General features: G+C 41.3%; 1 protein-coding gene across 2 annotated transcripts in view; it reads left to right on the top strand.

The window, feature by feature from the left end:
- LOC126284007 (AP-5 complex subunit mu-1-like) overlaps positions 1 to 24,380 on the top strand; it is a 51,517-nt gene that overhangs the window by 525 nt on the left and 26,612 nt on the right. For both annotated transcript variants that reach the window (XM_049982550.1, XM_049982549.1), the window contains exons 3-4: positions 9,583 to 9,760; positions 9,900 to 9,978. In XM_049982550.1, the coding sequence (XP_049838507.1) occupies positions 9,583 to 9,760; positions 9,900 to 9,978 (257 nt within the window). The remainder of the gene's footprint in view (positions 1 to 9,582; positions 9,761 to 9,899; positions 9,979 to 24,380) is intronic.

Raw genomic sequence — 24,380 nt, 5'->3', positions numbered from 1 at the left:
TGTTAGTGACGCTGACTCCACTCGGATACATAAAAAATGTAAAAACGATTAGAATTTGGAGGGGGGGTGGGGGAGGCGTTTATTTTGGGTCACAAATAGGCGCAGTTCCTTAATGTCAAACTTTTTGTTTTACAAACAGCGCTATAGTGTAAATTTCGTAATAAAGTATATATGAGATTGCAGGTCTATGTCTAGAAGTACCTGTATGGTTAAATTAAGTCAAAAAATTTAGAACTAAAGATGATCAGGTGATAATAGTTTAGGGACCTATGGGACAAGGAACTGCTTGAACTAGGGAAAGGTGTTGTATGATGTTGGGGATAACCTGAACAAAATAGCATAATCAGGTGTCTTCCTAGCAATCTTCACCAGATACATCTACGTACAAACTATGCAGGCCACCATAAGGTACATTGCGGAGGGTACCACGAATCACTACAAGTCATTCCCTTTCCTGTTCCTCTCACATAAAGAGTAGGGGGGGGGGGGGGGTCGAAAGAAAAACCACTGTCTATAAGCCACTATATGGCCTTTAATTTCTCTCATCTTCTCTTTGTTGTTCTTACGTGTAAAGTACATTGGAGGCAGTGTCTGAATTTCCCCAACACTGTCTCGCAAAAAGAACCCCAGGATTCCCACTGTGTTCATGAAGCATCTGCATAATATTTACAAGCTGATCAAACCTGTCAATAACAAATCTAGCAGCATGCCTCTGAATGTTCCAATGTATTCATTTAATCCAATCTGATAGGGATCATAAACATTCAAGCAGCAGTCAAGAATGGGCTGCACAAGTGTTCCCTATGCCATGTCCTTTATAGAAGAGCTACACTTTCTAAATTCTCCAATAAAACTAAGTCCACCATTTGCCTTCCCTACTACCGACCTGACATTCTCATACCATATCATATCGCTTTGTAATGTGACATCTATCTATTTAATTGATGTGTCTGCATCAACCATCATATCACTAATTCTACATTCGAACATTACATAGTTGCTTTTTCTACTCATCTCCATTAACTTACATTTTTCTACATTTAGAGACACCAAACCAACTAGAAATTTTATCTAGGCCTAAGTCATTCTGTATCTTCTTAAAACACCCAATGTTGGAGCTTTCCCGTACACCACAGTGTCATCAGCAAACAATTGTAAATTGCTGCTCACCCAATCTGGCAGATTTGTTTATGTATTTAGAGAATACATGTTTGAGATTATGCTTATTGTGACTGTCACGAAATAATAGTAGGAAATATAAAATCCAAACTGTATGTAAATAAGCAAATCGATTTTGTATAATGGTTAATCAGATCCCATTACACATTAACAACTACTACAACAACTCAACTTCATCAAAATAATCTATTACTTTTAAAACTAATCATAAAATTTGTAGATAAATGTGACCTCAGTTTGTAAAATTCCAAATCATTGAGAAATGGCCTTATAGCCCTCAGATCAGAAGTCATATGCATGGAGAAAATGTGCACAGTATTCCAACACCATGATATTGCAGAACTATTTACTGTACTCTCTCTCTCTCTCTCTCTCTCTCCCCCTCTCCCCCTCTCCCTCCCTCCCTCCCTCCCTCCCTCGCCCCCTCCCCCCCCTCCCCCTCCCTCCCCCCTCCGCGCGCGTGCCCCTGTGTGTGTGTGTGTGTGTGTGTGTGTGTGTGTGTGTGTGTGTGTGCACTTTGTAAGTGGCAAAAAATAGTTTTTTAATCCAGTGACATGCAGGCTATCCTGCATGTTGTGGGAGTAGTATCGGCCTGCTTTACTGGCCTGTTACATGTAGAGATGGGCACGGCTGGGAGAAGATGAGAGGGACAGAGGAGGGGACAGTTAGCGAGAGAGGGGAGGATTAGATGGAAATAGAGAGGGGGAAGGAGGGGGTGGATGGAGAGTGGGTAGAGGATACGGGCAGAGTGAGGACTGAGAAGAGGATGCAAAGAAAGCGGGGTGAAAATCACAGGGGGAGGAGGAGATGGATTGAGAGGGAGGAGCAGGGGGACATGAAAGAAGCAGGTGGAAGGCGTAGAGAGAAAATGAGTAGATGTAAAACGAAGAGGGGCTGGTGGAGATGGATTGAGTGTGCGGAAAAGGACATGGACTGAGAGAGGGGGAGAAAGATATGGTTGGAGAAAGAGAGCGGAGGAGATGGACAAAGAGAGGGGGTAGATGAGATGGGATGGAGAGAATGGGGAGGAGGAGAAGGGTGGATAGAGGTGGGATGATGAGGTGCATGGGGAGATGAAGGGAGGGAATGGTGGACACAGATTGGGGGGGGGGGGGGGGGGGGGAGTGAGCTGGTGTGTGCAATATATTGTCATATGTGTATGCGAGTGAACGAGTGAAGCCACGGGGAAAAGGCTAGTTATTATTATAAAAGTCGTCTTGTGACAAGGTCACTGTAGCTCATCTTAATGTTCTCTCCTGTGCCATCCTCTTTTTCTTTCTTTCTTTCCTTTTTTTTTCTTCTTCCCCCCCCCCTCCCCCCTCTCCAGAGTAGTACTATACCCATTGTCTTTCACTATTTGTTAGATATGTTACTCTCTGTCTTCTCATACAGACTTCGCCCTCTGTGGCCCCCTGATGTCTTAACAATGTCCTATCCTACCCTTTCATCTAGTTAGTGTTTTCCACATATTCCTTTCCTCACTGTTTCTGTAGAGAATCTCCTCAGCTCTGACATTAGCATTTCTTTAATTTTCAGCATCCTTTCTATAACACCACATCTCAAACATTTTCATCTTTTCTGGTTTTCCTGCAGTCCATGATTCACTTCTGTTCAATGCCTTACCTCAGATTCAGATTGTCAGAAAGTGCTTCCTCAAATCAAGAACTTTGACACTAGCAGTTTTCTTCTAGTGAGAAACACAGTGTTTGGCTGCATTGGCCTAGCTTGCTTCTTAAACTATGCTTGCTTAATCTGTCATGTATTATTTTCCCCTACTCCTCATTACTTCTGACCTTTGATTAACTCTTGGTCCATGTTCCATAGACTGCCTCCATGGCTGAACGGTTAGCATAGCTGCTGTCAGTGCTGAAGGACACAGGTTTGATTCTGGGTACCTCTTCGATTTTTTTCTGAGGTAGGGAGGTCTGGTATGGGATCTGTTCAGTGCTTGAGAGGCCAAATGAGGAGCAGCAGCTTCATCAGGATTCATCCATTGGCAGTAACAGCTGGAGGGCTTGATGACACACTGGTGCCGTGGCCCACAATCGTAGAGTGCTGAGGACTCGTACTGCCTTCTAGACAGCAGTCAGTCAGCCAGTCAGGACAGGCCTAAGGCCTAATCTGTGACTGATGTTTATGTTTCTGTAGTCTGTGTTCATTAGACTGTTCATTCCATTCAGCAGATCCAGTAATTCTGCCTGACTCTTGGAAAGTGAGAGGGCTCTGCATGGCAAAACCATGAATATATTGGTATAGGTTTAATCTTGGTACATTATTTAATAATTGATCTTGTGTTTATACTTTTGAAATAACTTTCCTCTGGTTCATATGACCATGACCATTTATTACATGACCTATTACAGATATATGTTTGAAATGGTGGTTTTGTTCACACTGAAATAAATTATACAAAATTTTACATTAGCAATGTCATCCATTATAGTTTGTATGTCGTTGTTGGTGACTCATGCCTTCTAATAGTCCGATGCACCCCATCCTCCTCCTCCTGTAGCAATCCATGCAGTGTTGGTAATTCAATGTGCTACTTGCTGTGAGGTAAAGGCGTCATCTATTGAACTCCAACCTCCACCCAAGGATGACCTCAAACAAATGATATAACACAAAACCTATATTTATCCTAGTAAACATATATTAAAATGACTCTTTAGCATGCTATTTAAATGTCATAAACACCATAATAATATCTACTTATAGACACAACTGCTCCTTTATATATGATGATGATGGTACAGAAAACTTCACCCCTCTAATGCTCTTGAGAAAGCCCCAGGTTTAATATTGTAAAAATTCTGTACCCTGACAGAACGATAGCAATGTCATCAGCAATTTGTATCATTTATATCTTTTCACTCTCAATTTTTATTCCACTCCTGAGCAATAGCAGAGAAAGACAGAATCCTTGCCTCAGTCTTCTAATCTGAGCAATTCTGTTGATCTTCCACACATATTGTTCCCTACAGCTTACATCCATTCTTCTGAGAAATTAAAAATCTTGCTCCATTTTATGTTGTCAGCAGCTTTTTCTAGGTCGACAAATCCTATTCCCATTATGGGAATGGGCATTGGCAGAGGGTATATACTGGCAACTCGCAGTATCCTGTTGCAGAGCATGCTCTACAGCCTGACATTTGTGGCCTCGGTGCCCATTTCGCCACATGTGCAATCTGGATTCTTCCCCCAGACACCAGTTTCTCAGAACACTGCAGGAGGGAACTAGCACTACAAAGCGTCCTTGGTTCTCACCACCAACCTGGCCTTATTTTATGATAATTTCTTCTGTCTGAACTTTTTTTCACTGTAACTACTCTTTTCTTCACTCTGTTTTAATTTCATATATCTTTCATTGTCTTTTCCGTCTATTTTTCACCACCCCCTCCCACCTCTGTTACATACAATGCACTTAGCTTCTCACTCTTATTAACTCATGCACGATGTTTTAGTAGTAATCTCTGTCTAGCATATTACTCTGTCTTCTACCTTTAAGCTCACAGGTTTTCAAATCTCGTCCGATGCAGTCCCCAACAATCAGTCTTTCCTTCCCATCCCGTACTGTAAGACTCTCCTGACCTGTGGTTCTGGGTGACTTTCCCAAACTCTACCCTTTTCGTAGACCACTACTGTCGTATTCCTTCACCCTTCTTCCTTCCCCTTCAACCTTTCTGTCTGAAGAAGGAGCCTCTGGCTCCGAAAGTTCGCCATTCACAGTAGTCTTTTATGTGTGTGTTCTGCCGCCATTTATCTTTATTTTATGTGTATTTTGCCATAAAAAAAGAAGTATTTATATTCATGTAGACAATCTGATACTGTTTGCTGATAATGTTGTCATGTAAGGGCAAGTGTTGTCATTGACCGAATTTTGGAGTTTTACAATTACCTGGACTGAACTTCTACTTGACACCAGGAATGATAGTTTGTTCTAAATATGGATAAATGTAAGTTAATGCAAATGGCTATGAAAACATTCATTTAACATTTGTATGCACTATTAATGGTATTTAACAATATTATGAGAAGGATAATTGCTACTCACCATATAGTAGAGATGCTGAGTTGCAGATAACCACAATAAAAAGACTGTCACAAAATGATCTTTCGGCCAACAAGGCCTTTGTCAAAAATAGACATGAGTGCACACACACACACACATACACACACGACTGCAGTCTCAGCCAACTTTAGCCACACTGCGAGCAGCAGCAGCAGTACTAACTGGGTGGGGAGAGGGAAGGATTGCAGGATAGGAGTGGGACATGGTGAACTGCTGCTGGGGAGCGTGGAGGTACAAGGTGGAGAAAGGGTACGGCAGCTAGGTGCAGTCAGGAGGTTAGGTGGAGGGCAGTGAAGAGGTGGGGGGAGGGGGTTAGTAGAAAAGGTAAGAAGTAAAAAGACTAGGTGCGCTGTTGGAATAGAGGGCTGTGTAGTGCTGGAGTGGGAACAGGTAAGAGGCTATATGGGTGAGGACAATGACTAATGAAGGTTGAGGCCAGTAGGGTTATGGGAACATATGATATACTGCAGGGAGAATTCCCAGTGCAGTACAGAAAAGCTGGTGTTGGTGGGAAGGATCCATATGGCACGGGCTGTGAAGCAGTCATTGAAATGAAGGATGTCGTGTTGGGCGGCATGCTCAGCAACAGGGCGATCCACTTCTTTGTTGGCCACAGTTTATCGGTGGCCATTCATGCAGACAGACGGCATGTTGGTTGTCATGCCCAAATAGAATGCAGCACAGTGACTGCAGCTTAACTTGTAGATCACATTACTGGTTCACAGGTAGCCCTGCCTTTGATGGGATGGGTGATGTTTGTGACTGGACTGGAGTAGGTGGTGGTAGGAGGATGTATGGGACAGGTCTGTTACCTAGGTCTATTACATGGACATAAGCTTTTAGGTAAGGGTTTTGGAGCAGGGGTTGTCTAGGGATGGACAACTATATTGTGTAGGTTCGGTGGACGGCAGAACACCACTATGAGAGGAGTGGGAAGGATAGTGGGCAGGACATTGCTCATTTCAGAGCACTACGAGAGGTAGTCGAAACACTGGCAGAGAATGTATTTCAGTTGCTCCAGTCCTGGGTGTCACTGAGTTACAGGGAAAATGATCATCTGTGGCCAGACAGTGAGACTTTGGAAGGTGGCGGGTGTCTAGAAAGATAAGGTGCAGGAGATTTGTTTTTGTACAATGTTTCGAGGATAATTATGGTCTGTAAAGGCCTCAGTGAAACCCTCGGTATATTTTGAGAGTGGCCGCTCATCACTGCAATAACCACAGATGGCCAAGGTGTATGGATGGGATTTCTTGGTATGGAATGGTTAGCAGCTATCAAACTGGATTTATTGCTGGTGGCTAGTATGTTTGATATGGACAGAGATACTGACGTAGCCATCTTTGAGGTGGAGGTCAACATCTAGGAAGCTGGCTTTTTGGGTTGAGTAGGACCAGGTGAAGCAAATAGAGGAAAATCTGTCGAGGTTCTGGAGGAATGTGAATAGGAGCCAGATCATGAAGATGTCTTCAGTGAATCTGAAGCAGGTGAGGGGTTTACGATTCTGGATGTTTAGGAAGGATTCCTCTAGATGGCCCATGAATAGGTTGGCATAGGATGGTGCTATGCAGGTGCCCATAGACATACCCCCGATTTGTTTGTAGGTAATTCTTTCAAAGGAGAAGTAACCACAGTTTCTGTCCCTTTATCACATGGTGCCCTGCTCGTAACTATTGATGCCACCTCCATTTACACTAACATCCCTAATACCTATGGCCTTACCGCTATTGAACACTACCGTTCCCATCACCCGACAGATTCCAAATTAACAACCTCCTGGGTGTTTAGGAAGGATTCCTCTAGATGGCCCATGAATAGGATTGCATAGGATGGTGCCCTGCAGGTGCCCATAGCCATACCCCGGATTTGTTTGTAGGTAATGCTTTCAAAGGAGAAGTAACCACAGTTTCTGTCCCTTTATCACACGGTACCCTGCTCATAATTATTGATGCCACCTCCCTTTACACTAACATCCCTAATACCCATGGCCTTACTGCTATTGAACACTACCTTTCTCATCACACAACAGATTCCAAACTAACAACCTCCTTCCTAGTCGCCATGACCAACTACATCCTCACCCACAGTTACTTCTCCTTTGAAGGTGTTACCTACAAACAGACCCAGAGTATGGCTATGGGCACCCACATGGCGCCTTCCTATGCCAACCGATTCATGGACCATCTTGAGGAATCCTTCCTAAACACCCAGAATTCATTGATGACATCTTTGCATTCTTGATCGAGTGCGAGGACAGCCTATCCACATTCCTCCAGAACCTCGACAGCTTCTCCCCCATTCACTTCACTTGGTCCTACTCAACCCAACAAGCCACCTTCGTAGATGTTGACCTCCATCTAAAGATGGCTATGTCAGTACCTCTGTCCATATCAAACCTACTAACCACCAGCAATATATCCATTTCAACAGCTGCCATCCATTCCATACCAAGAAGTCCTTTCCATACAACCAAGCCATCTGTGGTTGTCGCATCTGCAGTGATGAGTAGTCGCTCTTGAAATATACCAAGGTCTCTCTGAAGCCTTTACAAACCATAATTATCCTCCCAACATGTCACACGCCTTATCTTTCCAGTCGCCCACCACCTCCAAAAGTCTCACTGTCAGTCCACTCAGGAATGGAGCAACTGAATTACATTCTCTGCCAGTGTTTCGACTATCTCTCGTAGTGCTCTGAAATGAGAAATGTCCTGTCCACTGTCCTTCCCACTCCTCCCACAGTGGTATTCTGCGATCCACTGAACCTACGCATTATTCTCCTCCATTCGTATAAAACACCTGCACCAAACTCCTTACCTCAAGGCTCATATCCCTCTAATAGACCTAGATGTGAGACCTGACCCATACATTCTCCCACCACCACCTACTCCAGTCTGGTCTCAAACATCACCCATCCCATGAAAGGCAGGGCTGCTTTTGAACCAGTAATGTGATTTACAAGCTAAGCTGCAGTCACTGTGCTGCATTCTATGTGGGCATGGCAACCAACATGCCGTCTGTCTGCATGAATGGCCACCGACAAACTGTGGCCAAGAAACAAGTGGACCACCCTGTTGCTGAGCATGCCACCCAACATGACATTCTTCATTTCAATGACTGCTTCACAGTCTATACCATATTAATCCTTCCCACCAACATCAGCTTTTCTAAATTGCACATGTGGAAACTCTCCCAGGTCCCTGCATGCTCCCCAGCAGCACTTCACTGTCCTACACCCTTGCCGTGCTATTCTCCCATCATGCATTGGTGCTGCTGCTCGTAGTGTGGCTTCAGCTGCCAGATACTGCAGTCGCGTGTGTGTGTGTGTGTGTGTGTGTGTGTGTGTGTGTGTGTGTGTGTGTGTGTGTGTGTGTGGGCACGTGCGCGCGCGTGCATCTGTTGTCTATTTTTGACAAAAGCCATGTTGCCCAAAAGCTTATTTTGTTACAGTCTTTTTGTTGCGCCTATCTGTAACTCAACATCTCCATTAAATGATGAGGAGCAACTATCCTTTTCATAATATTGTTACCTTCCAGCCTGGATTTTCCATCGTTTGTGTTAATGGTATCCATTGTTGAGTGCTCTGTATATAGTACCACTACTATTAATGGTATTTTCTTAGCTCATTCTCATCAATATTTAGGCATAACTTCGTGAAATGAGATGAAATGGAATGGAATGAGCACATCAGCTTTGTTGTAGGGAAGGTGAATGAATCAGTGCAGTTTATTAGGAGATTTCTGGAAAAATATAGTGCACTCATAAAAGAGACCACATACAAAATGTTTGTGCTTGACTGCGTGGAATCCGAACTTAGTCAGATTATAGGATGACATCAAAGCAATTACTCATCAGCTCAATCAGCATGATAGTGTGACAGAACTGCTCTTTGAGTTAAAATTGGAATCCTCCAAGAGGAAAAATGATCTTTATGTAGAATGCTATTGGGGAAGTTTAAAAAAGCCAGCCATTGTAACAGATAGTTGAATGATTCTTCTGGCTTCGATGCCCATCTCATATAAGCCAAAATAAGGTATTGTAAGGTTCATACATACAGGTACAGGCAACTGTTCTCCCTCACTCTGTTTGTGACCAGCACAGAAAAGGGAATGACTGATGGTGGTACAACCCTCAATGATGCTCTGTGCAGTGCTTGTGAAGTATATGAAGATATAAATTATTTCATTTGTGAGTTGCCTCAGGCACTCTGTTTTAAATTTTTGAGATTTTCTGTGTGCTAAGAAATAACTATTCTGACAGATTTTATCCTCAGCAAAATAGACCATTGGTAACTATAATCTTTCCTGATGTCATTAATTTGCTTTTTCTGTATTTCAGATTGTTTTGTCGAGTCAAGGGATGGCTGTGACAAACCAGCTTTGTATCCGGCATTTCACTTGGAAATCGAGAAAGGCACCCTGTGGCCAGTTGTTGTACTAGAGAGCCGGGGCCTCATGTTCTGTGCCTTGCCACTTGAAGCAGTAGACATTAATACCTGCAAGTCTCTTGTGAACATGTAAGAACTTAATTTGAGCATACTGTTCAGTCTCAATAGTTCTTCTTCTTCTTCTTCCTTTTCCTTCTCCCTGTTCATAACTATCTACAACATCTGGAAATCTGTAACAAAGTTAAGATTGTGTATATTCTTGTTTTAGGTCAAGTGTTTCAACAGCTTTGGAAGTACTTCATGGATTATCATTGTGTACACCTGTAAATGGGATCAACCTAACCCCGGTAATTATTAAGGGAATATTTTAAATTAAATAGCATCATTCTTTTTTGTACTTGGTAATCATTGACTTTTTTCACTTTAATGGTGTCATTATCATCATCACTGCAGGTTGTCATCCATCACCACCACCATCAGATTAACTATTGCTTGGTGTCCCACAGTGTACTCTATCAACCTTAGTTGTTGTTGTTGTTGTGAACTTCAGTCCAAAGACCAGTTTGGTGCTGCTATACACACTATTCTATCCTGAGCAAGCCTTTTCATCTCAACATGATTACTGCAGCCTGCAACCTACATCTATTTGAAATTGCTTACTACAATGAAGCCTACATTTCCCTTCCTCGCCCCTCCCCCCTTTCTCCACACTTCCTTCCATTACCAATGATGATTAGTATGTACATTTTAATATAACAATGTATTTCATTTAAATCTATTATATTTTCTCGTGATCTGTTGGACGAATAAATCCATATCAATGAAACTCGGTAAGTTGCTTCATTGCTGAAAATTTAGAAACACACGTGTGATATGCAAGTGAAGGAAAAATATTAAACTGTCCCATGCTGTGTAACTCCACAAAAAGCATACTAAATCCTGGATATATGAGGCCAATATTAATTTAAAGACTAATGAGGATGATGGAAGCAAGGAAAATGCTATAGGCTACAGTGAGAACTGGAATTAAGCCACATACACATAATGTAACTGTTGTCAACATTTCCAGTTTTGACAATATTATTTGTGAGAGAAACTTTTTATCCTCAAGCGAGAATAATGATTGTGACTCTCAAATAGCAGATATATTAAGTGTAACAATGAAAATAATCAATTTTTGACAACATTATGGAATTGGACTAATAAAAAATCTACTCCCCAAGTGGCTGCAAGAGAACAGACGTATAAAAAAGGTTTTATGTGTAAAAAAAGTTTTATGTGTAAAAAAGGTTTTATGTGTGCAAGCTTTCGGAGCCAGTGGCTTCTTCTTCCAAAGGGCTGAATGGGAAGGAAGAGGGGTGCAGGAAAAGTACTGGAGAAGTTTAGGAAAAGGGGTATAGTTCGGAAAAGTCACCCAGAACCCAGGTCAGGGGAGACTTACCAGACAGGATGAGAAGGAAAGACTGATTGAGATAAGTGGTGTGCTGAGAAGTTGTTTTGGGGGGGATCTACAGTACCAGGATTGGATGTGATGACCTGGGAAATCTTCTTTTGAACTAGGGTGGTGGGGTAGTTATGTCAGTGAAGGTTCAGTGTGGTGGTGTATTGCTGTAAAGAGTCTGCAACCTGCCTGCCTGTTGTTTGTTAGTTAGTGTAATATGGACAGACGAGGGTGTACCCAGGCTCTGAACTGGGGGGGGGGGGGGGGGGGGGCAGGTCATACTAGTGTTAGGGAACAAGGATTCGAGACAACATACAGCACTTCTTACTAAATAAAACAGTAAACCAGTGAAAAACTGCTTTTAATAAACATTTTAATAAATACAAGAATCCATTTGTACAATCTGAGAAAACATTCAGCATTTCTTATTAAATAGAACAGTAAACTAGTAAAAAACTGCAAATATCTTCTGGGGGGGGGGCAGCAGCTGCCTCCCCCCCCCCCCCCCCCCCCCCCCTTGCCCCTTGCTGGGTACACCCATGTGGACAGAAGTGAGCCTTTGGTGAGGATGAGATCAATGTCAAGGATATTGGAATGGGATTCGTAACAGGACCTTGTGAAATTCAATTGGGAGATGGTATTTAGAGATTCTAGGAATTTTAACAGGTCAGCCTCACCATGAGTCCACATGACAAAGATGTCATCAGAGTATTCTAAACCAAACCAGGGGCTGAATGCACATGGATCCCAAGACAGTCCCCTCCAAGTGACCCATGAAAAGGTTGGCATAGGAAGGAGCCATCCTGATTCCCATTTCCATACCCGTGATCTGTTTGTGTGTCTGCCCCTCAGAGATGAAGTAGTTGTTAGAAGTATGAAGTTCATTAAGTTGAGCAGGAAGGATATCATAGGTTAGGAATCAGGCGAGCATTGACTGAGTAATTGTTCAGCAGCAGACATACCGTGTATGTGGGGGATGTTTGTATAAAAATCAATGGTGACAAGTTAGGTGTGTGGTGGGAGTTGGATGGGCGTGGATTTAGATGATTTAGGAAATGGTTGGTGTCTTTAATATGTGAGGGAACGCTTTGTACTAAGGGCTATATGTGTTGATCAACTAAGGCAGATACACTTTTGTTTGGTGCCAGCAACTATACAATGGCTGGAATGATTGGGTTTGTGGATCTTAGGAAGAAGGTAAACGGTGGGGGCACATGGTTTGGCTGGAGTAAGAAGTTCTATGGATTGAGGTGTTGTCCTTGTGAGGAGTCTGAGATTCTAAGGAGGTACTGCAGGTCAGTTTGAATCACAGAGATGGGATCTTGATGGCAGATGCTGTATATAGATGTGTCAGACAGCTGGTGTAGACCTTAGCATACTCCTGTCAGTCAAGTACCACAGTGGTAGATCCTTTGTCTACTCAGAGAATTATGAAGGAGTTATCAGATTTTAGGGAACACAGAGCCTGAAGTACTGTAGAGGTCAGGGACCTGAGGAAGGGTTGTGAAGCAACGCTGAATGTGAGGAATTCTTGGAAGGCATGAGCTTTAGGTGGTGGTGGTGGATCAAGTTCGGATTGTGGTGGGAACTTTTCAAGGCACAGTTCAATGTTAGGTTCGCTGTTGGAAAGGCTTTGGGAGTGGGTTGCAAAGTGATATTTCCAGTTGACATTATGTGTGAAGGAAATTAGGTCCTTCACCAGAGCAGCATAATTAAATGCAAGTGTAGGGCTTAAAGTGAGACCCTTGGATAATACAGGTAATTTAGGATAGCATGCTTTAGACGAGAGGTTGAGAGCACTGTACTGTTGTGACTGTTTCTTGTGATTATGAGTTATTTTTGGTCTGGGAGGCAGTGGTAGAGGCTGTGATATGTTAAGGAGGTTGGCCAAACTCAGTTTGTAGGAGAGGAGTGGTGGCTAAAGGGGGAGAGGAAGGGAAACACTGCTATTGGGAAAGTTTAGGAGAAGGTGAGATAGCTTTTTGAGGTGAAGTCTGGCATGCTGTCACAGTTCGAAGTTGACTTGGTGGATGATACCATTCAAGAAAAATGAGTGGCAGATAACTGCAGGATTTTGTAGAAGGAATGAAGTCTGGTGGAGTGGAAATGGCGGATGAGGCATATAGTTCACAGATTATCTGTGTAAGTGCAAGAGATAACACCCAGAAACAGCAACTTTCAATGTTAAGCCTTTTGGAGGAACTCCAAGGGACAAGCAGGTTTCAAGGAACAGAATGTGGGACGTAGTTTTGATAATTAAAAAGCATGTTTTTGAAAAGAACAGATATAATATGTTCTGGAATTCATCATGGGAAGAAAGGGTGGTTTGGAGTATTATAAAGAGTAGAAATGGTATAAAAGAGAAGCAGAGGGTGGAAAAAATAGAAAACAATAAAAGCAAGGAAAAAATTTGGAAGAATCAGAAAAATCATGAGAACAGACAATGGTTCTACCCCTTCTCCTAAACCTCTCCAGCCCTATTCCTTCACCCCTCTTCCTTCCCCTTCAACCCTTCTGCTGGAAGAGGAACCACTGGCTCTGAAAGTTGGCATACATAAACCTTTTTTATGCATTTGTTGTCCTGACACCACTTGGTGACTAGATTTTTTATCTATCCACTTACATTAGATCTATTAAGTGGTTCTCCAAAATGGACCCCTCCTTAATTTTGAGAAAAAGTGTATTCTGTTCTGTACAACAATGAGAAAAACACTGGCAGTTAATGTAGCACATAACCAGGAGTCTGTAGATAGAGTATAATTTTCCAAATTTTTGGTAGTACATATTGATGAAAACTTGAAGTGAGAGAAAAGTAATAGTCACGAGGATAATATATGGTGTTCACCCACAATCATCTTGTAGGTACCTGTTCAAGGAGATGGGCATTTTAAGTCCACCACAGTCTGTGTATTCACGTATTATATCCATCATGAATAATCTATTACAATTTGAGAAGAATACTAATATCTGCAGCTACAGCACTACGAGTAAAAATAATCATTATCATCCACAACTGCCAGCAGTTATTCTTCCTGCGCACCATGCCCAACTGGGACAGGAAAAGTGGGAGGTGACAGTGGTGTGGAAAGTACCTTCCACAACAGACCATAGGGTAGCTTTGGAGTATAGATGTAGATGTACTAAAACTGTCAGTGGCTCACAATGGAGTTGAATACGCAGCCACTAAAATCTTTGTAAATGTATTACTAGTTGCATAATTAGTATTAAAGAGAAATACATTCATTCTATAAATTAAGTTCAGCATGCAGACAAATGTACAAATAAATCATGTATATGTAGTCTGTAAGCTAACTCGTTCCACATCATGTTGATGAAGCCATGCAAATGTTTTACAGAACATGTTGTCAGTTAAAACTGAAGTTCATACTGCCAAAATGACACAGACAAAGAAATGCTGCCCCACCTTTCTGCCGTGGACGCGCGTGTGCCTCCCCCCCCCTCCCCCCCCCCCCCCCCCCACACACACACACAGAGAGAGAGAGAGATGATAGTATTAAAATCCTAGTTGTTAACTGCCAAAGCATTCACAACACAATGTGCCAGACTTTGAAGTGCTCCTAATAAGCAGCGAAACTCACATAATACTAGGTATAGAAAGCTAATTAAAATGTGAAATTAGCAGCATTGAGATTTTTGGGGAAAATTTAAGTGTGTATTGAAAGTATAGGCATGGTGAATTTGTCACAGTAGACAAGAAACTCAAATTCACCCATATGTAAATTGAAGCTGCATGCAAAATTCTTCAGGTAAGTCTCATTATCAGGGATGGGCATAAAGTTTGTGGGATCCTGCCCCCTCGTCTCTTATGGGGTGCCTAGCAAGCTGTTTTCTCGGATAGCTAGACAACATACAAGAAAATCATATTAATGGAGCTGATTACAGTAATTGAATTGACAATGCTTAACTTGCATATGCACGAGGCGGTGTTCCAAGAATTCGGTGAAACGCAAATAATCGTTGTTCTTTGAAATATACAATTTCCATGCGGTCTATTCACACAAGTTCCTAAGTCACTACTGTCCTTAATGCCACTGCTTGTCTTTTAGTGCTGCTCTTCTAGTGCGCCTCTTGTAGTGCGGCCAAGGCTAGGCGGTGCGTCACTTCTGTTCTTTTCATGTACAGGCCGCTCCTGTCATGGTGACATTCTAGTCAGTGTCCTATTGGCTGACATCGTCTCACAGCCCTCTCTGCTGTATTGTTCTTGATCTTCGTGCCGGTGCTTGTCATTACACTAGAACAAATTTTTAATTTGATGCTTTTATTGATCACCTGACTCACTCCTGATGCAACCGAAAACTGTAGAGAAAACCTTGGTTCACTAGTATGTAAGTTCCCCAATCATATTGCAATTATAAGAGCAGACTCAAATCCATTGGCATACTTATTGTTTTGTGTTACTGTTTTGTTTAGTTGTGGGCATGATGAGCCATTGTGTGAAATGTTGCTAAATGCCTTCTCTGAAAATTACACATAGCAGATAGGTCAGAACCCACTCATGATGGAAATACATTATATCTAATGGCAACACATAAAACCCAACCTGTTAGACAATATGAAGCTGGTATCTGTACTGATACCATTGGTAATATTGCAGCTCTTGAAGAATGAAATTGTAATGAAATTCAGACCTTTAGCTGCTTACAGGCATCGATATATATCAACAGGGACAGTTGAAAAATGTGTGCCCTGACCGGGACTCGAACTCAGGACCTCCTGCTTACATGACAGACGGTCTATACAACTGAGCCACTGAGGACACAGAGGATAGTGCGACTGCAGGGACTTATCTCTGGCTTACTCCCCATGAGACCTACACTTTCCAACTTTCTGTCCACACACTACATTTGTAGTGCTATGGGAATCGGCAGATTGACTGCCACAAGTAGTGAGTATGGTGAGCAGGGGCACTACAAATGTAGTGTGTGGACAGAAAGATGGAAAGTGTGGGTCTTACGTGGAGTGTGCCAGAGATAAGTCCATGCAGTCACACTATCCTCTGTGTCCTTGGTGGCTCAGTCGGATAGAGCGTCTGCCATGAAAGCAGGAGGTCCCGGGTTCGGGTCGCGGTCGGGACACACATTTTTCAACTGTCCCCACTGATATTTATCAACACCTATAAGCACTAAAGGTCTGTATTTCATTATAATTTCACTTTTAGAGGATGTCCACATTAAAACTGATATCAGTGAACATGAGGATGTTGCAGCAATAATGATTACAGAGGGCAACTAAAACAGTTGGAAAGATTTTCATGTTCAGCAAAATAGCTGATGAGGCAGTACTGTCATACCTCAGTGAGATACTTCAAACATATAGGTCTGTACAGGAGGATGTAGAAAAATTATGACACAAGATTAAAAGAATAGCTGACCATGCAGTGGATAGATATCCACCTAGTAAGAAAGTTCATGTTAGGAGGGACAGTTCATTTATACAGTAACTGTAAAGAAACTTCCAAAGAAGCAGAGATGACAGCATAGTAGGTGTAAAACACAGCCTAGGGCTGTAGATAGAGAGATACAGATTGAAATACATTTGGCTGTCAAGAGAGCGATGTGCGAAATCTTTAACCACTACCTTAGCAGTATATTATTGAAAGACCTTTCACAAAACTCAAAGGAAATCTGCTCATAAGCAAAGGCTGTTAGTGGCACTAAAGATAGTGTCCAGACACTTGTGGACAGCACAGGAACTAAACTTGAGGATAGCAAAGGTAAAGCAGAAGTGCTTAACTCTGTTTTCAAACATTACTTTACTAAGGAAAGCCCAGGAGTAGTTGTTCGATGTAAATCTTGTACCACTGCAGAAATGAAATAGGTATTAATGTGTGTAGCATTTAGAAACAGTCAAATCATTAAAACTGAAAAAAGCTCCAGGGCCTGATGTAATTCCTCTCAGATTCCATACCAGATTTGCAGCTGAGTTAGCCCCTCTTTTAATCCTAATACACTAAAGATCCCAAAAAAAAAAAAAAAAAAGTGCCCAGTGGTTGGAAGAAACATGAGCCACACCTATCTACAAGTGGAGCATTGACGGGCAGCAGAACTGATCCACAAACCACCATCTAATATCACTGACATCCATACTGTAGACCCTTAAAACACATTCTGAGCTCAAATGTAATGAGATACCTCAAACAGAATGACCCCTCAATACCAACCAGCATGGATTCCAAAGGCAAAGCATTGATTGTATGAAACCCAAATCGCACTTTTCTCATATGACACCCTTAAAGCCATGAATCCATGTGTCAAGGCAGTCAGGTAGATGTAGTATTTCTTAACTTCCAAAAGGCACTTGACACCATACCACATACATGCTTATTATTAAAGTATGATCATAATGAGAGTCAAGTGAGCTACGTGACTGGATTAAGAATTTCTTAGTGAGTAGCAGTAAACCATGTCAGTATCTTCTGTAAAATTTTCCGGAGATAAAATAGTCCCCCAATCGGATCTCCGGGTGGGGACTGCAAAAGATATAGACAATGTGAAGGAAATGAATCCCAATTTTAACATAGCCACTTGGAATGTGAGAACACTGCTTCAGTGTAGCAAGCTAGAAAATGTAAAACTTGAAATGGAGCGACTGGAAATCGATATCCTGGGCATATCGGAGATGAGATGGCCCCAACCAGGTGATTTCTGGTCTGGAGAATACAGAGTCATTCACACCGGAACTGACCAAGATAGACCGGGAATGGGAGGAGTTGGAATAATTTTAAGGAAAAACTATGGCTCACGTGTCAAGGGATATGTGCAATATAGCTCTCGAATAATACTAGTCAAACTTGAAACTAAACCAAAGGACACTGTGATAATACAAATATACATGCCAACATCCAAAGAAGAAGATGCAGTCATTGACAAAATATACGAAGAAATAAGTGATGCGATGAGAAATGTTAAGGGAGATGAAAACCTGATTGCCATGGGGGTCTGGAACGCGATTGTGGGTGAAGACCCGGAGGAAGGAATTGTTGGCAAATATGGACTTGGAAGAAGAAATGAAAGAGGTGATCGACTGATCGAGTTCTGCTCAAAGCACCAATTAGTTGTTGCAAACACACTTTTCCAACACCACAAACGAAGAAGATATACATGGAAGGCCCCTGGAGACCTGAGGAGACAACAGATTGACTACATTCTAGTGAAAGCACGTTTTAGGAACCAGATAAAAGATTGCAGGAGCTATCCATCTGCAGACATAGGCAGTGATCATAACCTGGTCATGATGAAAAGTTCACTGAGATTCAAACGTTTGAAGAAGAAGCCAATAAAACTTAAATGGGAACTAGAAAAACTGAAAACTGAGGGACTGGCAAAGCACTATGCTCATGAAACAGACAACCTAATTAAAAATTTTCAACATGGTGGAGTAAATGAAGACTGGAATCAGATTAAATCTGGTATATACAAAGCAGCAGAAAAGATAGTTGGAAGAACTGAACCCAAAAACAAGAGGAAATGGATTACAGCAGATATTATTGAGCTTATAGAAAACAGAAGATTATACAAAAATGCAACTGAGGAACAAGGAAAAGCTGAATACAGAAGACTAAGGAATTTAGTTAACAGAGAAGCTAGGAAAGCAAAAGAAAATTTTCTTGGAGAAATGTGCAGGAAAGTAGAAGAAAATATGCAAAACAGAAGAACTGATTTAGCCTACAGAACAGCAAATCAATTTTTTTTAACAAACGTAAAACAGTACTCTCAGGCACAATAGAAAATAAAGAGGGGAAAATGCTGTTTGGTGAAGACATGCTGAAGAGATGGAAAGAATACATAGAGGAGTTGTATGCTGGAACACCTCTTTCGGAGGAAGTAATAGGAAGAGAAGAGGAAGTAGACGAAGATGACAAGGGAGATGACATTCTGCAAGAAGAATTTGACAGAGCTCTAAAAGAACTATAGGACAACAAAGCAACGGGTATTGATGACATCCCTGCAGAACTAATAAAGAATGCTGGTGACGGCATGAAAATGATGCTGCTTAAACTTATTAGGTCCATCTATAACACAGGAGAGATACCGACAGACTTCCAGAAATGTATCATTGTTCCTATACCAAAGAAGGCAGCAGCTACAAAATGTGAACAGCACCGAACTCTTAGCCTAATATCACATGCATCAAAAATTCTCATAAAAATAGTTCTGAAGAGAATTGAAGAGAAGGTGGAGGATATGCTGAGTGAAGATCAGTTTGGTTTCAGAAGGGGATTGGGAACAAGAGAGGCGATTCTGGCACTAAGACTCATTATCGAAAAGCAATTACAGAAAAATAAACCAACTTATATTGCCTTTATAGACATGGAAAAGGCATTTGATAACGTTATCTGGCAAGAGATGTTCAGAGTGCTGAGGAAAATTGGAATAAAGTACAAAGACATCCGCGTGATACTCAGTTTCTATAAGAATGAGGTGGCAGTGATTAGGAACTGTCACCAGGAACAACAAGCAAATATTAGAAAAGGGGTAAGACAAGGATGTGCTCTCTCTCCTCTTATATTCAATGCTTACATCCAGGAAGCTATAGACCAAGTTTGAGAAACTACTGAGGTGGGGATCAAAATTAATGGGCAGAAGATAGACATGGTACGTTATGCAGATGATATTGCTATAGTCACGGAGACAGAGGAAGATCTAGAGGAAGTCCTCAGAACAACGGAAAAAATTCTATACAATCAGTATGGAATGAGAATAAACAAGAAAAAGACTAAAGTGATGGTATGCAGTACAGGAGCAGAATATGAACCTCCGAGAATTAGAATTGGAAGAGAGGAGCTGGAAGTGATACAGGAATTTACTTACCTGGGAAGCAAAATCACAAGGGATGGTAGAAGCCGGAAAGAAATTGCGACCAGAATACAAAAGGCCAAAATTGCATTTAATCGGAGAAGGAACTTACTCACCAACAACAACATCAGTCTGAAAATAAGGAAACGCATCATGAAAGGTTTCGTTTGGAGTGTGGCCCTATATGGATGTGAAACTTGGACAGTTGGAAGAGCAGAAAGAAGACGGCTAGAGGCCCTGGAGATGTGGTGCTATAGAAGGATGATGAAGATCAGCTGGACAGACAAAGTAACAAATGAAGAGGTGCTTAGAAGAGTACAGGAAACCAGATCTCTGTGGAGGCACATCCAAACAAGAAGAGACAAACTTGTAGGGCACATCCTACGACACAACAATATCATTGGAACAATAGCAGAAGGAGTTATTGAGGGAAGGAATCGGCGGGGGCGACCAAGGATATCATACATGCAACAGATCATGAATGACGTTGGATGTAACACATATGTGGAAATGAAGAGGAAAGCAGACAGAAGAGAGGAATGGCGCTCTGCTGCAAACCAACCTCAGGGTTGAACACTAAAAGAAGAAGTGAGTAGAACTAGCACCGCTTAGAGGGAAGGCCTTACAGCTCATTGAGAGTCAGTCTGTGATGTCATGTAAAACAGCCAGAGCAACATCAACTCCACGTCAACCCCCACTCATCTCCCTCTGCATCAGCGGAAAGTTGCCCCTCCCCCTCCCCAATCTCCCAGCTAACAGATCTTCTTGTTTCAAACTCTTAAAAAGTTTTGGTTGCTCAATTGTTCTGTGCTGGTGAACTGTGCTGGAATTTTGTTTGAAATCAATGTGTCTTTTTCTGATATGTAGTGGTTTCTGAATCATAAGCCATTTTTAACAGCTCAGTGCTAATCAGTACAATGTGAGCAAGTGTTGTGTTCCTGGCTGTGTCGGTAACTACACCAGTAAGAACAAAGTTCGTGTATTTACATTTCTTTCTGTTGGACAAATGCATGCTAAATGATTATCTGCAACCGAAAGGGATAATTTCATTCCCAGCAAGCATTCTGTGGTGAGTAGTTTTCATGTTAAGCATTGATACAGACAGTATGATGAAAGTACTTAGCAGTTAAATATTGTTTCATAGTAATATTTTTGTGTTGTTAATACTATATATACTATATATTTTTCATCTCTTAATAGGTGTGTCACCTACATTTCTTTGAAGGTGATTTGTTATGGGAAACACGTACAGTAGACTGGAAAATGGGAGCTACAATAACTTCACCTCTGAGCAAGTCATAACTCAAAAGAACTGCTGTACCATGCAAACTTCCAAAATGCCTTTCTTACTTATCAACATCAATCAACAGGGAATCTCCATCTGAAAAGCAGCAAAAGCATGAGGTTGCTGCACTAAACGGAGCCATAGACTCATGTGTTAAATCGCTGGAAGAATATAATAAGAAGATATATTCCAGCTCATTTCATGACTAATAAAGAAATTTTAGTGTGCGAAGTGCGGTGGAAAGTGGTCTACAGCAGTGAAGAATTCATATACTTCGTTTTTCTATTTTGATATTCAGAAAACTCCATATGCCATCTGTACATAGCTACTGATTCAAAGCTGAGTGTAAGTGTTTCTGTCAAGGGCCAACAAATCTCATCCAAAAATGTTGCAAAAACTGTAAGTACTATTCCTTACGTAAAATTTGCAGTAGGTTTTATACATGCAGTCAAGAAGAATGTCACATACATGGTATTTTTCTTGAGTTGCTATGCAATTTAGTGTGTGAGGACAGAACTAGAACTTCCACTGAGTTTATAAAAAGGCAGCTTCACCTCCTAAAAAACATAGATTTGCTCCCCACATTCTGATTTTCACATCCTCGGTTTTTTTCCTTTTATGCCATGCTTAAAAGTTTATACATAGCACTGGTAATATTTCTCTACGACGTCCCAGTGCAATCAGAAACATCTGTGGTAATGTTGAAATTAATCCCAATAGCTGTAACTTCTTTGGCTTATATTAGGAGAAAGTATCAAATCTGAAATCTCACGAGTGTTTTGTGACACTCATATTGGATGAGATATACATGAAATCAACCATGTATTACAAAGGAGGGTGTCTGCTTGGAATGGTACATGACAGCACTGCTCTTGCACCAACAGCACATGTATTTGTAGCGTAAGGTGTAATGCCGTCATTCAAGGAAGTTCATTTATTGCCCATAAATAAGGTGACTGTCAATAAGTAACCAAAAATGTATTGACTGGGTTATAAAACTTAGGTTCAAGAATTATCTGGATTACTTCAGGCAACATCTCAATAATAGAAAGGCTGTCTCAAATTTTGCAACTCCAGCACAGCTCAGACACCCTACAAATCATTCCAGGCCCTTGTTCTATGTTATAGACATTGTTCATAATTCGGTTAACCTGCAAAATGAAAAAAATGATTTTATGACATTCTTCATAAAATAACTTTTAATTTTATGACATTCTTCCCTCCCCCCCTCCCCCAATTAACAGCAGACCTTGTCATCAGTGGGATAGCTTGTGTGCATCATTGACACAGATAGCTGCACCATAGGTCATAATGGAGGCATATCTGTTGAGAGGCCAGACAAACATGAGGTTCCTGAAGAGGGGCAGCAGTCTTTTTAGTAGCTGCCATCTGATCTGGCTTTTAATATCAACCAAAATGTCCTCACCATACTGGTTCTGCGAACAGCTGAAAGCAAGGGGAACTACGATCATAGTTTGTCCCAAGGGCATGCAGCTCTACTGTATCGTTAAATGATGGCGGCGTCTTCATTCTAAAATATTCCAGAGGTAAAATAGTCCCCCATTTGGATCTCTAGGCAGGGTCTACCCAGGGGAATGTTGTCATCGTGAGAAGAAAAAAAAATTGGCACACTACAGATCCCATAATTGAGCAGGTAAATTAGAAAATTTGAGAAGGGAAATGGATCGGTTGAAGTTAGATATAGTGGGAATTAGCGAAGTTCGGTGGCAGGAGGAACAGGAGTTTTGGGCAGGTGAATACAGGATTGTAGATACAAAATTAAATAGGGGTAATGCAGGAGTAGGTTTAATACTGAGTAAGAAAACAAGAGTGCAGGTAAGCTACTATAAACAGCATAGTGAATGGATTATTGTAGAGACTGAAGAAATGTCTGATGAGATAAAAGAAATTCTTCAGATAGTTAAAGGAGATAAGAATTTAATAATGATGGGGGACTGGAATTTGATAGTAGGAGAAGGAAGAGAAGGAAAAGTAGTAGGTGAATATGGACCGGAGGGGGGAAGCAAGGAAAGTGGAAGCTGCCTGCAGATATTCACACAGAGCACAATTTAATCATTGCGAACATTTAGTTTCAGAATCACGGAAGAATGTTGTATATGTATATGTGGAAGAGACATGGAGACACCAAAAGGTTTCAAATTGATTATGTAATGGTATGACAGAGATTTAGGAATCAGGTTTTCAACTGTGAGACATTTCCAGGGGCAAATGTGAACTCTGACCATAACTTATTGGTTAAGAACTGTAGATTAAAACTGGGGAAATTGGGAAAAGGTAGGAAATTAAGAAGGTGAGACCTGGCCGGATAAGTTGAAAGAACCAGATGATGCTGAGAGCTTCAGAGGGAGGATTAGGAAACAATTGACTAGAACAGGAAGAGGAGTACAGTAGAAGATGAATGGGTAGCTTTAAGAGATGAATTAGTGAAGGCAGGAGAGGATCAAATAGGTAAAAAGACAAAGCCTAGTAGAAATCATTGGATAATACAAGAGGTATTGAATTTAATTGATGAAAGGAGAAAATTTAAAAATGTAGCAGGCAAAAGGGAATACAAACATATAAAAAATCATATTCACAGGAAGTGCAAAATGGCTAAGCTGGAATGGCTGGAGGACAAATGTAAGTATATAGAAGCATATTTCATTATGAGAAATATAGATACCACAAACATGAAAATTAAAGAGGCCTCTGCAGAAAAGAGAAGCTGCTGTATATCAGCTTTGATGGGAAACCAGTCCTAAGCAAAATACAGAAAGGTGAAAGAAGTATATAGAGGGTCTATACAAGGCAGAGGAACTTGAAGGTAATATTATAGAAAGGGAAGTGGATGTAGATGATGATGATGATGAGATGGAAGATATGATACTGTGAGGAGAATTTTACATAGCTCTGAAAGATGAAAGTTGAAGCAAGGCCCCAGGAGTGGACAACATTGCATCAGAGCTATTAATAGCCTTGAGAGAGCCAGCCATGACAAAACTCTTCCATCTGATGTATAAGATGTATGAGACAGGTGAAATACCCTCATGTAATAATTCCAATTACTAAGTTGCTAACAGGTGTGAAAATTTCATAAATATCAGTTTAATAAGTCATGGTTGCAAAATACTAACACAAATTCTTTGCAGAAGAATGGAAAAACTGGTAGAAGTTAACCTTGGGGAAGATCAGTTTGGATTATGGAGA

This window comes from Schistocerca gregaria, chromosome 8 (assembly GCF_023897955.1).
Source record: "Schistocerca gregaria isolate iqSchGreg1 chromosome 8, iqSchGreg1.2, whole genome shotgun sequence".
NCBI lineage: Eukaryota > Metazoa > Arthropoda > Insecta > Orthoptera > Acrididae > Schistocerca > Schistocerca gregaria.
Note: the sequence above shows the minus strand (reverse complement) of the source record. Positions and strands in the feature narration are given on the sequence as shown.